The following is a 13,350-nucleotide window of genomic DNA, read 5'->3' on the forward strand; positions in this document are numbered from 1 at the left end:
GACTCTATGGACTATAGCCCTCCAAGCTCCTCTGTCTATGAGATTCTCCAGGCAAGAATACTGGAGTGGGTTGCCCTGGCCTCCTCCAGGGGATCTTCCCAACCCAGGGATTGAGCCCATGTCTCTTATGTCTCCTGCATTGGTTGGCAGGTACTTTACCACTACTGCCACCTGGGAAGCCCATAACGCAGCCTGCTGCTGCTGCTAAGTCACCTTAGTCGTGTCCGACTCTGTGCGACCCCATAGACGGCAGCCCACCAGGCTCTCCCTGGGATTCTCCAGGCAAGAACACTGGAGTGGGTTGCCATTTCCTTCTCCAATGCATGAAAGTGAAAAGTGAAAGGAAAGTCGCTCAGTAGTGTCTGACTCTTAGCGACCCCATGGACTGCAGCCCACCAGGCTCCTCCGTCCATGGGACTTTCCAGGAAAGAGTACTGGAGTGGGGTGCCATTGCCTTCTCTGATAATGCAGCCTAAGAAATACTAAAACAGAGCTTTAATCAAGGAACTATTGGAATACTTTGCCAAACGGTTTGAGCAAAATCTTGGAAAGGGAGGATTGGGAAGTTTCACAGAGAAGGTGCTATTTGAGTAGGGAATTAGAGGGATCAGAATAACAGAGGAACATTTAGGCAGAGGGAATAATGTAAACACATGTACCACTGAGGCATAAAGTCCATGACATCTCTGGTGAATACACTCTGATATGGTGAGGCCAATATTGCAGGAGGAGTACTGAGAAGATTGGGTCCTTTAGGGTTAAGATTAGACTTGAGTGAGAGATGAGATTTTAAAAGTAGTTTGGATCACAGATGAAGGGATTTGGTTGTATATGGAGTTAATGACTGTGCTTAGAAACTGTCAAGACTTCAAAGACTTGCTTCCAAACAAAGCAGTGACACATTCAGATTTTGTCTGAAGAGATTACTTTTCGATTTGGGGCAAGACATATTTAATGGGAGGAGACTGGAGGTAAAGGCGCTTGTTAATACAGATATAATTTCTAGTGCAAGTATTCAAGACTGAAGAGTCAGTTCAAGATTGGCTATTATATAAATTATGTTTCACAGATTCTCAAACTTAGTTTTGAAATTACTGATTCCTGTTTTTTGAAGTATAGTCAATGAAATATATTAAGAAGAGTTCTAGGGAAGAAACATAAAACAGTCCCTTTTTATGTTTGGAAACAGAGTTTGTGTGAGTTGGAATAAACTGTTCTTTGTCTTGATTTACAATTACTGTTTCCACCTGTTAGTGACAACGCTTATAGCTTTTACTTTCTGGTATAGTGTCTGCACTCATGCATAGCAGCACTTCACATTGGAGATGTTGGTGCAATAAAGAAAGAAAAGATCCGTTCAAAAATAACATATATTCAAAGTTAAATATGAACAATGCGCTGGTAAATTGCACCTAAGATATCTGAAGCTTACTTTATCCAGTGATTTCACTGCAAGTTTTCATGGAAATGGAAGCATTCAAGGAACATTCTTTTTACAAAGCCTGGGTTAGGTAAGCAAAACCAAAGTTACAAAGGTCTCCTTATGTAACAGATTTCAGAACTATAAAGTTTAATGAGCTATGAAAACCCTGCAATCCAAGTACTGCTTTTAGAATTAGATATAATATGGTTGTATTTAAGAAGTGATATAAAATTCTCAGTGATATTCATAGTTCATAAGACTTTAGTTTCTTACAGTGTTTGCTTTCTTATGAAATAAGAACATTAGAGAACCAAAGAAGTACTGAAACTTCCTTTAATTTGTTGTTGTTATTTGTTAATGGTACAAGTTTAGGATTATGGACAGTTTCTCTTGGCATGGTGTCTTGGATAATTGCTTCTATTACCAACTTCACCAACCCCTCATTGGGATTAGGAGGACAGAGGGAAATGCTTTTTTTAAAGTATCTCTGAAGGGTTATATCATTGGCAACATTGATGGGCCTTCAGTGAAGCCAATTACCCCACTGAGAGGAAGCACTTGTACAGAAGAGGAAAAGTGTCTCTTCATGAATCTAAATGCAAGGGTTAAATTATTTGTTGAACACAGTGGAAAAAGAACTTATTGCTTTAGAGCTTATAAAATAAGATGGTTTCAAAATTCAAATGAGTCCACTGCATGTATTAAATTTCACATAAGAAGAGACTGCCATTCATCCTGGTAAAGTACGAGGGACATTTGAAAAGTTTAAAATAGTTTATAGCATCTACTAGTATTTAGTATTTTAGAATATTCAAATTGTTTAAATACATTAGAGGTTTTTTATGAATCTATATGTGCACATCTTCCATAGTGTAAATGTATGTGCTTCACCTGTTCCTATAAGAAAATTCAAGTATAAATAGTAATTATTTTATCAAAAAAATCATTTTTTGGAGGTCAGTTTGTGCATTTTTTTTCTCATTTGTTTGGAATCACTGTAGCTATAGCATTTATAATGATTTTTGTTTTGCATAGCTTTATAATTTTTAGAACTCCTTTACATATGGTATCTCATTTGAAGATCTGATAGGACAGTAGAGGAAATTTCCACTAGTAGAGGAAATTTCCATTTATCTGCAAATCAAATTCCCAGCAACACCACCATATGGGAACATAGCCATGAGTATGGAAATAAATGGAAACAGCTTCTGATTGAAAAACAGATGTCACAGAGCCCATAGATTAGCTTAATTGAAAAGATGAATCCATCCTCAAGTCATTTACCTAAAATAAAGGAGCAGATTAGAGCCCACTTGATTCATAGGCAATCGTGAGATATAACAGCTGGCAAGAGGAAATAAAAGTAGACAAGTGTCTTTGATTCCCTTTTGGGTTATTCATCCCAGCAATCTGCATATTCCATGGAGGAACACATAGACCTAGGCACTCCAGTAGGCCCTTTAAGTAGCACTATAGTGACTAAAATCTAGTGATAACTATTTGGCATATTGATGGCATTATAGGTAATCAAAAAGAGGTTAAGCACTCTGATTAAGGAAGCAGGAGAATGTGTGATAATTGGGTAATTATTAAGACCTTCCTGTTGAAAATATTTCACATGAAAATAACTTCTGCACTTAAATGAGGTAATCTTCAGTTTTCAAGGAATTTCACTCATGGACTAATTTGCTTACTCTAATATAGACAATAAATAAATTAGGTTAGTGTAGAGCAAAAAGGAGGTGAATAATTTTCAGCTATATGATCTAAATAAAAATCTTTGCTGCAGTTTCTTTTTAATATTTAAAAGATGCACATAGAGAGTGTTGGCACATATATTTCAGTTATTCTTCCAAATTCTAGTAGCAAAAGTGGTGGAATAGAGTCAAGTGCTTTTGACAATGTGCTTTGCTGCATTTGATTCCTTCACCAAATACATAACCGTCAATGGTGCGTATAAAATATGTCCATCACATCTAAAAGCGAATTCACAGAGTCATAGAGCTGGAGCAAAGGGTCACCTAGTGCACGTAAAAGTGCAGTTTTCTTGATGAAAAAACTGAAGTCCATAAGAGTAGGTAATATATCCACGATCATATAGAAACCAGGACAAGAACCCAGGCCTCTTATCTTTGATCTTATAAGAATTCTTTCCCTCAAGAGGTAGTATAGCCCAAAGAGAAATGTACACATGTAATAAAAGTTTTGCATATGAAATAAAGGGGAAGATTACAGTTGAGTATGTCCTAAATAAGTGAAGAAATGTGTCACTTCCTGACTCTGTGAACAGTCTCTTCATAGGAATTGGATTCTGTGAACAAAAAAGGGATTTTTGCGGCAGTGAGGGGAGGAAAATAGAGGCCAATTGGAAAGCAAGGCTAGTTGCGCTTTGGCTGTAGACAGATGTGAAAGCATGCGTGTTCCTAAGGAGTGAGGGCAAGAACCTCTGTCATTAGAAGACCTTTCTTAATATAGTTTTGTAGACTAGTGAAAAGAATTCTATATTTAAAGTTTGGAAATAGGGATTTGAGTACAGGCTGCTTGGCACTTTGGTGTGTGTGACTGAACTTAACTGAACCTCAGTTTCTTCATCTGCAGAATGGAAATTAATAATAATTGTTGTTTTTCAGTCGCCCAGTCATGTCTGACTCTTTGCAGTCCCATGGACTGCAGCATGCCAGGCCTCCCTGTCCTTCACCATCTCCCGGAGTTTGTCCAAGTTCACGTTTCATTGCATCAGTGATGCCATCCAGCAGTCTCATCCTCTGACGCCTTCTTCCCCTCCTGCCCTGATCTTTCCCAGCATCAGGGACTTTTCCAATCAGTCATATGTTCACATCAGATGACCAAAATACTGGAGCTTCAGCTTTAGCATCAGTCCTTCCAGTGAATATTCAGGGTTGATCCCCCTTAAGATTGACTGGTTTGATCTCCTGTGTCCAAGGGACTTCCAGGAGTCTTTTCCAGCACCACAGTTTAAAGGCATCAATTCTCTGGCATTCATCCTTCTTTATAGTCCAGCTGTCACAACCATACATGACCACTGGAAAGACCATAGCCTTGACTATATGGACCTTTGTCAGCAGAATAATGTCTCTGTTTTTCAGCACACTGTCTAGATTTGTCATAACTTTCCTGCCAAGAAGCAGTCTTCTGATTTCATGGCTGCAGTCACCATCTATCACTGTCTGCAGTGATTTTGGAGCCCAAGAAGAGGAAAGTGAAAGTTGCTCCGTTGTGTCCAACTCTTTGTGACCCCATGGACTATGCAGTCCTTAGAATTCTCCAGGACAGAATACTGGAGTGGGTAGCCTTTCTCTTCTCCTGAGGATCTTCCCAACCCAGGGACTGAACCCAGGTCTCCCACACTGCAGGCAGATTCTTTACCAGCTGAGCCACAAGGGAAGCCCAAGAATACTGGAGTGGGTAGCCTATCCCTTCCTCAGGGGATCTTCCCGACCCAGGAATCAAACCAGGGTCTCCTGTATCGCAGGCGGATTCTTTACCAACTGAGCGATGAGGGAAGAAGGGGAAATCTGTCACTAATTCCACCTTTTCTCTTTCTATTTGCCATGCAGTAACGAGGCCGGATGCCACAATCTTAGTGTTTTTATTTAGTCTTAAGCAAGCTCTTTCATTCTCCTCCTTCACCCTCATCAAGAGGCTCTTTAGTTCCTCTTCTCTATCTGCCATTAGAGTGGTAACATTTGGACATCTGAGGTTGTTGATGTTTCTCCTGCTTTTCTTGATTCCAGCTTGTAACTCATCCAGCCTGGCATTTCTCATGATGTGCTCAGCATATAGATTAAACAAACAAGGTGACAGCAAACAGCCTTGTCATGCTCCTTTCTCATTTTTGAACCACTCAGTTGTTCCATACAGGGTTCTAACTGTTGCTTCTTGATCCGCATACAGGTTTCTCAGAAAACATGTAAGATGGTCTGGTATTCCCATCTCTCTAAGACCTTTCCAGTTTGTCATGACAAAGGTACTGATGAACCTATTTGCAGGGCAGGAATAAAAACTCAGACATAGAGAACAGACTTATGGACACAGTGGGGGAAGGAGAAGGTGGACCAAGTTGAGACAGCAGCTCTGAAATATATATATTACTATGTGTAAAATAGAAGGCTAACGAAATGTTGCTGTGTGGCACAGGGAGCTCAGCCTGGTACTCTGTGACAACCAGAGGGGTGGGATGGGGCGGGGGGAGATGAGAGGGAGATTCAAGAGGGAGGGAACATATGTACACCTATGACTAATTCATGTAGATGTATGGCAGAAATGAACACAACATTATAAATCAATTATCCTCCAATTGAAAATATTTTTTAATTAAAAAAAAAAAACACAAAAGCACTCAACTCCTCCGCCTGCCCATTCTTCCTTCCTTCACCACCCCGTCCATGGGCATTGATCCCCTGGGTGCCCCCCAACAAACTTCCTGGATACAATTCTCTATCTCAAGATATGTTTCCTTCTTCCGTATAGCAAAGGGAAATACACTCAGCATTTTTGAATAACCTACAAGGGGAAAGACTCTGAAAATGGACTGCATTTTATATAATCATTGAGCTGTACACGTGAAACTAGCACGATATTGTAAATCAACTATACTTCAACTTTAAAAATTAAAGAATAAGGCTGTTTTGGAGAAGAATGAAGCTGGGAAATTGGGCAAGTTTGGCTTTCATTTCTTTACACCTCTGGGCCAGTGGTTTTCAACTGTGATTGATGTTAATGGTTTACAGTTCCTTTCCTGACCATAAATTCCCTGAGGTCATTACTGAGATAACCATCTAGGACTGGTTAATTGCTCTGAGGCAGCTGAAGGTGGCAGGAGTCTTTAGTGAGAAGATGATCAGATGTCTGTGCGTTTGGCTTTTGGAAAAAAATAAGGAATCTTGGCACTGAGGTATTTAATGTTCACTATACTGCTGCAGCAAGTCCCTAATGTAAATATATTTTCCACTGAAGATAGAGTCATAAATAATCACATTCAGTAATTATTAAGTATAGTAATTCATGTAAAGTTTGTTAATATTAATTCTTCTGATGAACATTTATTGAACTTGTGAAATGTTCATTTATATGCAAGATCTCATTTGGCAATTATGTTGTTTGTTATTTACTGATAAGGAAACAGGCTTATTTAATTTTGCTTTATGCAAGAAGCTCACTAATTTATTTTTTCTGAGATAGAGCTTCAGATGCCCTTTTTTGTTTTTGTTACTGTCTTGCAGTCAGGTGGAGTCATGTTGTCATTCTCCAAATAAAGGAAGAGTGGAAGCATTCCTCTAGGATCAGTTTAACAGAAAGGACCAGCTATACATAAAAGAAGTATCATAAAGGTGTCATACATATGTGTAACAAGAATATATCAGTTCTACATAGTTAAGCCTAAATTACGTACAATAGGAGAACTCAATGAAGGAATTCATGAGCTAAGGGAATTGTATTTGCTTCTTTCAGCAGTGCATTTTCAGCACCTAGGAGAGCAGTGAGCATCATTTGTGAAATGAATAAAGGATCCACAGGCTTCTTTTAGCCAACAGCTTCAACCTCTTCCCTTCCCTGCTTCTCCCACATTTCCTACTGAAACTGCTGCAATGAACTCAAATACTCCCGTTTGAATTTAATTTTTCCTACTCTCCTTTCCCAATTATAGATGTAGAGCTAATGACGAGACAAATATAGAGCTACCAACAAAGATTGAAGAGTTGTAATAACTGTCATTAATCAGCAGGGTTGATGCTAGAAGTCAAGATAGAAACATTTTCAGTGTGACATCAAGAAGTCCATTACTATTCTGAAAAGATGGCACTCAACATTATTTTCTTCTGATCTGTTCATGTTTATATCATTTGATTTACTTCATACCTCAAGTCACCTAAGAATTTTCTGGGACAATTTTTCCAAAGGGAATGTCATGATTCCTGCAGAAAATTTTAGCCTTTTGTCCCAGTTATGAGCTCAGCATTTCGGTTTGTTCATGGCAGATCAAATGATTTTGTACTCTATAGTTATAAGCATAATGATGACTCTAAATGCCTATACAGCTCAGATTTTACATCTTGCTTGTGCATTTTTCTCCTGGTTCAAAGATACTTGTCCAAATGGTTCATTTAGTCTGTTGAAAATCCTTCTACCTGTTACTATTAGTTGAATGTAATGGTAAATATATACCCTTCTTTGCCTTCCATTGAACTCCTTCAGTGACTATATGTGTGAGATTATTGACAGAATTAGATATTATTTTACAGTAGAGTTACAGCTGTCCAAGTTCTAAATAACAGCTATGACTAACCCCATGGGGGAAGATTCCTAATAATTTTCCAAGTTTCTTTGTTAGTGACAGGTTTCATGCATAATGCTCAGCTATTAAAGCATTAGAGTTTCTTTGATTTCTTAATCATTAACAACTTTAGCTTTGATTGCCCATGGAGTTGCAAGCTGTTAAAATTATAATTTGCCTCTTACTAATTTTGAAACCAAGAGCTGTTTGTTCATTTGATGTAGCACAGGTCTTTATCAGAGAATATACAACTCAAGAGCACTAAGAATCTACTATAAGAAAGCCTATTATAAAACAATAAATTTGTAAAAATAAATGAGAGTAAAAGGAGATAATTCTTAAACACTAAAGAGTTTTGTTTTTTGAAAGATTCAACAAAATTTTTTCAGTAGAAAACATTTTTTTTTGTAATTTTAGTATTTAAATAGTGATTATTTTATTTAGAAAAGATAGAGACATGGCTGGTTCTTGTTGATGTTTGACAGAAAACAACAAAATTCTCTAAAGCAATTATCCTTCAATTAAAATATAAATTAAAAAAAAAAGATAGGAAATCTGAAAGCTGTGTTTCAATGCTAAAAGATCACTTTAAATTCAACCAGAGCTAAGATAATGTTAGATTATCATGTAAGTCAATGGAATATTAAAACATCCTGGAAAATTCTATGCACACACAGCCTGTTCAAAGCTATTCCCCTACAATACTTTACCTATAGTAAAGTAGATATTTGTTATCTAGATTTTCTGTTTGTTAAAATCAATTGATGGTCTGATACAGTGAAAGGTGTTACCTTGAGCATTCATTCATACATTCATTTAATCATCCACCATCTATTCAGAGATAGTTATTTATATTCCAAATATAGTTTATTGAAAAATTGAGAAATGACTTATAAAAATGACTTTTCTGTAATGTTATGGTTCTATTTCTACAACATTTGACTGAATGAATTTATTATTGGGCCAAGATGCTCCTATAGACTAGTTCTGTGAAGACAACCTAAGAAATATATAAGAAGCTAGTTAAAATAATAAATTCCTAATCCCCATTCTCAAAGATTTTGTTAGATAGATCTAAAGTAAGCCTAGCATTTGAATTTTTTTGAAACCTACTCAGATACTGATATTTAAATAGCTTTCAAAACCTAATATAATATCATCTATCACTATTTCTTCCAAGAAGAGTCAGTTACCACATGTATTTGTTTATCTTATGTTTAATGTGGCTATTCAGCTTCCTATTAAACTCCCTCCTTCTCTGGGAAGCCTCAGTTCTCTGAAGTAATGGCAGGGATAGGATGTTATCCTTAGCTAGGACGTCAGGAAAATGAACATCCAGCTTTCCTCAGTTCAATATTTCTAATTTCTTGGGGTTTCTTTCTAAGTATCAACTTAGTACCAGGCAATACCTGGCATTTGGAAATGCCGCTACTGGGAAAAGTCAGCACTGCCTGGAAGCTCTCTCTTATTTATAGGCCCACACTCATACTGTTCTTATATATGAGCCATATATCTGCCCTTCCGATGTCATTCTTTTTTATTATTTATCTCTTTGGCTGCATCAGGTCTTAGTTGTAGCACGTGAGATCTTTTGTCGCGATGCTTAACTCTGGCTGTGGCACACAGGCTCAGTGGTTGCAGTGAGCAGGCTCCAGAGCGCACAGGCTTTAGTAGTTGTGGATTGTGGGCTCTGAAGTGCTTTGAAGCATGCAGTCTCTCTAGTTATGATGTGTGGGCCCTGTTGCTCCATGGCATATGGAACCATAAGTTTCCTGACTGGTAATCGAACCCTGTGCTCTGCTTTGCAAGGTGGATTCTTAACCACTAGACCACCACAGAAATCTCTTTTGTCATTCTTTATGTCACAAAACCCTCCCAAACTTGTCTTCACAGCTTTTTCTAAAGAGATACAACATAAGCTTCTGACACATAGAGGTCTTGTTACTGAGGCAAAGGGCTTCTGTGGTGGGAAGAGTGCCAGCAATGTAGGAGACCTGGGTTTGATCCCTGAGTCAGGAAGATCTGCTGGAGAGGGAAATGGTAACCCTCTCCAGTATTCTTGCCTAGTAAATCCCATGGATGGAAGAGCCTGGTGGGCTACAGTTCATGGGTCACACAGAGTCAAACACAACTGAGTGACTAACACTTTATTATTACCCAGGGAAGCAAAAATAGAAACACTTAGTGCATTTTCACCCAATCCATTCAATCCATCATTCACTTTGCAGCCTTTACTCTATGGTTAGAATTAAACCTCCTATTGCCCAGTTTTGAATGTATTTTCTTTTTTTTTTAATGGTTAGAATTAAACCTCCTATTGCCCAGTTTTGAATGTATTTTCTTTTTTTTTTCTTCACCTCTTCTTTATAAGATTTGTTCTTAAGTACTGACCTGCAGAAATTTCTCCAGAATTAACTTTTTTCCTTTTTGTCTACAAGCTAATCTTAATGAATTTTTGAATCTCCTGTATAGTAGAGTATACCTCTAATCAGTGCTTCCCACTCGATATCATTATTATTAAGCATAATCATTCATTAATTATAATGTGTTGTGATTTGAGTGCTTATTAAAAATACCTCTTTCTCGTTTGGAACTTCTGCTGTCTACATCTTTCTGAGGAAGTAGATCATTTTCCTTGCAGACTATAGGCTTGCTAAGCACAATGTGCAAGTAGAAGATGACACACATGTGTACAATGTCTGTGTGTCAGTCTAAGGTGAATATATGTCATATTCTTTTATGGTCCTTGATATTTGTGCCTACTAAACATCTGTAGTATGCTAGATGCTGTGAAGGACAAAGGAGACTGATAAAGCATAGCTGGACAAAGTCTAATAATTACTCTCTCGCCCTACATTGAAAATTGATATAATTGAAGACTATAGGAAATATTTCCATTTTGCTCTTTAGAGTAAGTAATTCCAGTCCCTTTAACCACTTTCGTTTATTAATTCCATGATCCCCAAACCCTATTACATAAATGAAGAAACGTGGTTAAACAATTTTAGCTTCTTTTATTAGTGATATAAAATTTCATAGTTGAAAAAAGGAGGCTAAAATCAAATGAAACCTGGAATGGATCAATAAGGATAAAAGCTTCTCTAACTGTATTCCCTAAAGATAAAATCATTAAAGTCTTCTAGAACAGAATGGTTAGTAACTGCTCTCCCACAAAAGTACTCAAAGTTCTTGCCTCACAAAGGATTTTTTTTTTTTTTTTGCCTCTCTAAGATGATTCTTTAAGGAGGGAAAAAATCAGAAAAACATTCTTTTTTTTCTTTTAAATAAATGGCACTTCTAGCACACTACAATATTAAACCATGTGTTATCTCTTGATGTGGCCCCAATTGAAAAGTACTTTCAGATGTTTTTTTCCATTATATAAAAGAATAGGGTTGAGTTCTTTTATATCATTAGAAAGTAACAACCAACATTTTGGTGTACAGGGTCATCACTAAAATAACAAGAATGAAGCTGACGCGTGTTGTATCCTTTGTTCACCCTGTTCATCTTCTGACTTTATTTTTGCTTTTCATATAGTTCTTTGTGAGATTCCTGTCACATAAAAAATACAAGTAAATGTCATTATGAGTGACTCTGCAGTTTTTCATGGAAGTTTCATTTATCTAAGTCATCATAACATTCAAGGTTGAGTTACTTCCTAAGCAACCTCAACATTAGTTTGTGTGATGTTTCACCAGATCCATTCATTTCCTATCTGTTGTCAGACTGTAGGCACCTTTGAGCATATCTTGTTCATTTATTGGGGACATTGCTACTCACAGTAATTTCACATTAACACACTATTAACAGTTAACTTACAGTATCAGTGTAAGAGTTAAATATCTGGATGGTTCTGTTTATAAATATATTTAGAAATGGAGAGAAATGGAAGGACAAACAGCATAAAGTACATAAGTGTAGATAAACTTATTGTAGATTTTAACATTTTCTTACATATATCTGTTTTTTCAATTTCTAAAATGAATAAAAATATTCGAGACCTTAGAAACAGAAGAAACTATAGTTGCTGCTTATTTCTTATTTTATATTTGCTTTTCTTAGGAGACTTACCTATGCATTTTTCCTATGGTATTTCTCTCCCAAGCATCTTTCTTTCTTGCCTATGCTGTTGAAGTATACTTTTTCTGTTTTAAAAGTATGGAAAGTTCTTAAGGTTATATGACTAGGACCTAAAGATAAATGCATAACTATAGGTGACTTTTATTCTTTTTACTTTTTAAAATTTGATGACTCAGGTTTACAGATGGATTTTTGCATGCATTTTGCTACAAGCTGATGCTTATGGTCTTTATATTTGCAGATGTGGACAGAAGTCAAGGGAGATGAATGTGTTGAGATGCATGGGAGGCTTTAGGTGATATGGAAAACAGTATGGTTGAGTTTTAGGCTGAACCACATTTTGGAGATATTAATTAAATAAAGGCCACTTTAAACATCTCTCAGGCCCAAACTCTTAGATTTTAATTCAGATTCACATCCCAATGTATTTAAAATGTTTTTCCCTTGATCCATTGGCCATTAAGAATTATGTTCAAATAGTGTATTAAAAGTATAATCATGGACTTCCTTGCCACTGATGTCCAAAGAAATACCTCATAACTCTTTCATTCTTAGCTAAATTTCTGAATTTTTGAAAATGGGTGCCCTTCCTGAGTGCTTCTCCTTTTTTCTTTTTACACTTTAAAAAATTTCCTCATCCTAACTTTATGAGACTATCAAGGAAGAAAATCTTTTATAACTATCATGAGACAGTTAAAGAAGATAAAACAAAATTGAATGCCTTGGGAGTTTTGTGTAGTACAAAAATGCAAGGAATAATTTGGTTTATTTGTTTTTTCCCATCTAATATTTCTAGGTACAAGCCTATGCAGAAAGTTGATGGGGTTGCAGATGGTTTCACAGGAAGTGGTCAACAAACAGGCACATCTGTTGAGCAAACTGTAATTGCCCAAAGTCAACATCATCAACAGTTTTTAGGTATGTTAAGGTGTAATGCGTATTAGTTGTTGTTAGAATTTTGAAAACAATAGAACTGCAGTAGTATTTTATCCAAGTACAGTGTCTATTACAGATATTAATTACATAGATTTTTTGTGTGTGCTGAAACTGTGCACATTATGTGATAGTTCTAGTTCATTTCTACTTTTCTTGTGTCCACTAGACATTTTTAAAAATCTCAAGCTATGTAAAACTTTTAAATTCGTATGAATTAAAGGCTCATTTCTGTGGGATTGTTTCCCAGAATTTGTATTAATTGGGCATTTGTGATCAAAATTGTGTTGTAGTTTCAGTAATATTAGTAACTTCAAGTGCCAAAAGCAATTCTCATTTCCTATGTAAAAAGTTGCATGTGCATACAATCTCAGGTTAGAAAAAATTATAAACTTTTAAGTAATTTATTCTTTTAAATTGATCATAGTATTTCCTATTTTTGTAATTTTGTAAGTGGTATACATGTTTCTTGTTACTTAAGAGTTAAGTGGAACTTGAACATTTTGCATATTCCTGTAAAACCTAAATGTGCAGAATGCCATTTTACACTCTAATTGACAGCTTTTCTAGAGATGAACGTGCATAGTTTCGGTGCAACAGATCAAAATTAGTAGAA

General features: G+C 36.5%; 1 protein-coding gene across 1 annotated transcript in view; it reads left to right on the forward strand.

Annotated features, from left to right (window-relative positions):
- Positions 1-13,350, forward strand: part of RFX3 (regulatory factor X3) — a 188,215-nt gene that overhangs the window by 118,975 nt on the left and 55,890 nt on the right. Inside the window, exon 7 of the mRNA XM_052645026.1 lies at positions 12,598-12,719. Coding sequence (XP_052500986.1) covers positions 12,598-12,719 — 122 coding nt within the window. The remainder of the gene's footprint in view (positions 1-12,597; positions 12,720-13,350) is intronic.

This window comes from Budorcas taxicolor, chromosome 8 (assembly GCF_023091745.1).
Source record: "Budorcas taxicolor isolate Tak-1 chromosome 8, Takin1.1, whole genome shotgun sequence".
NCBI lineage: Eukaryota > Metazoa > Chordata > Mammalia > Artiodactyla > Bovidae > Budorcas > Budorcas taxicolor.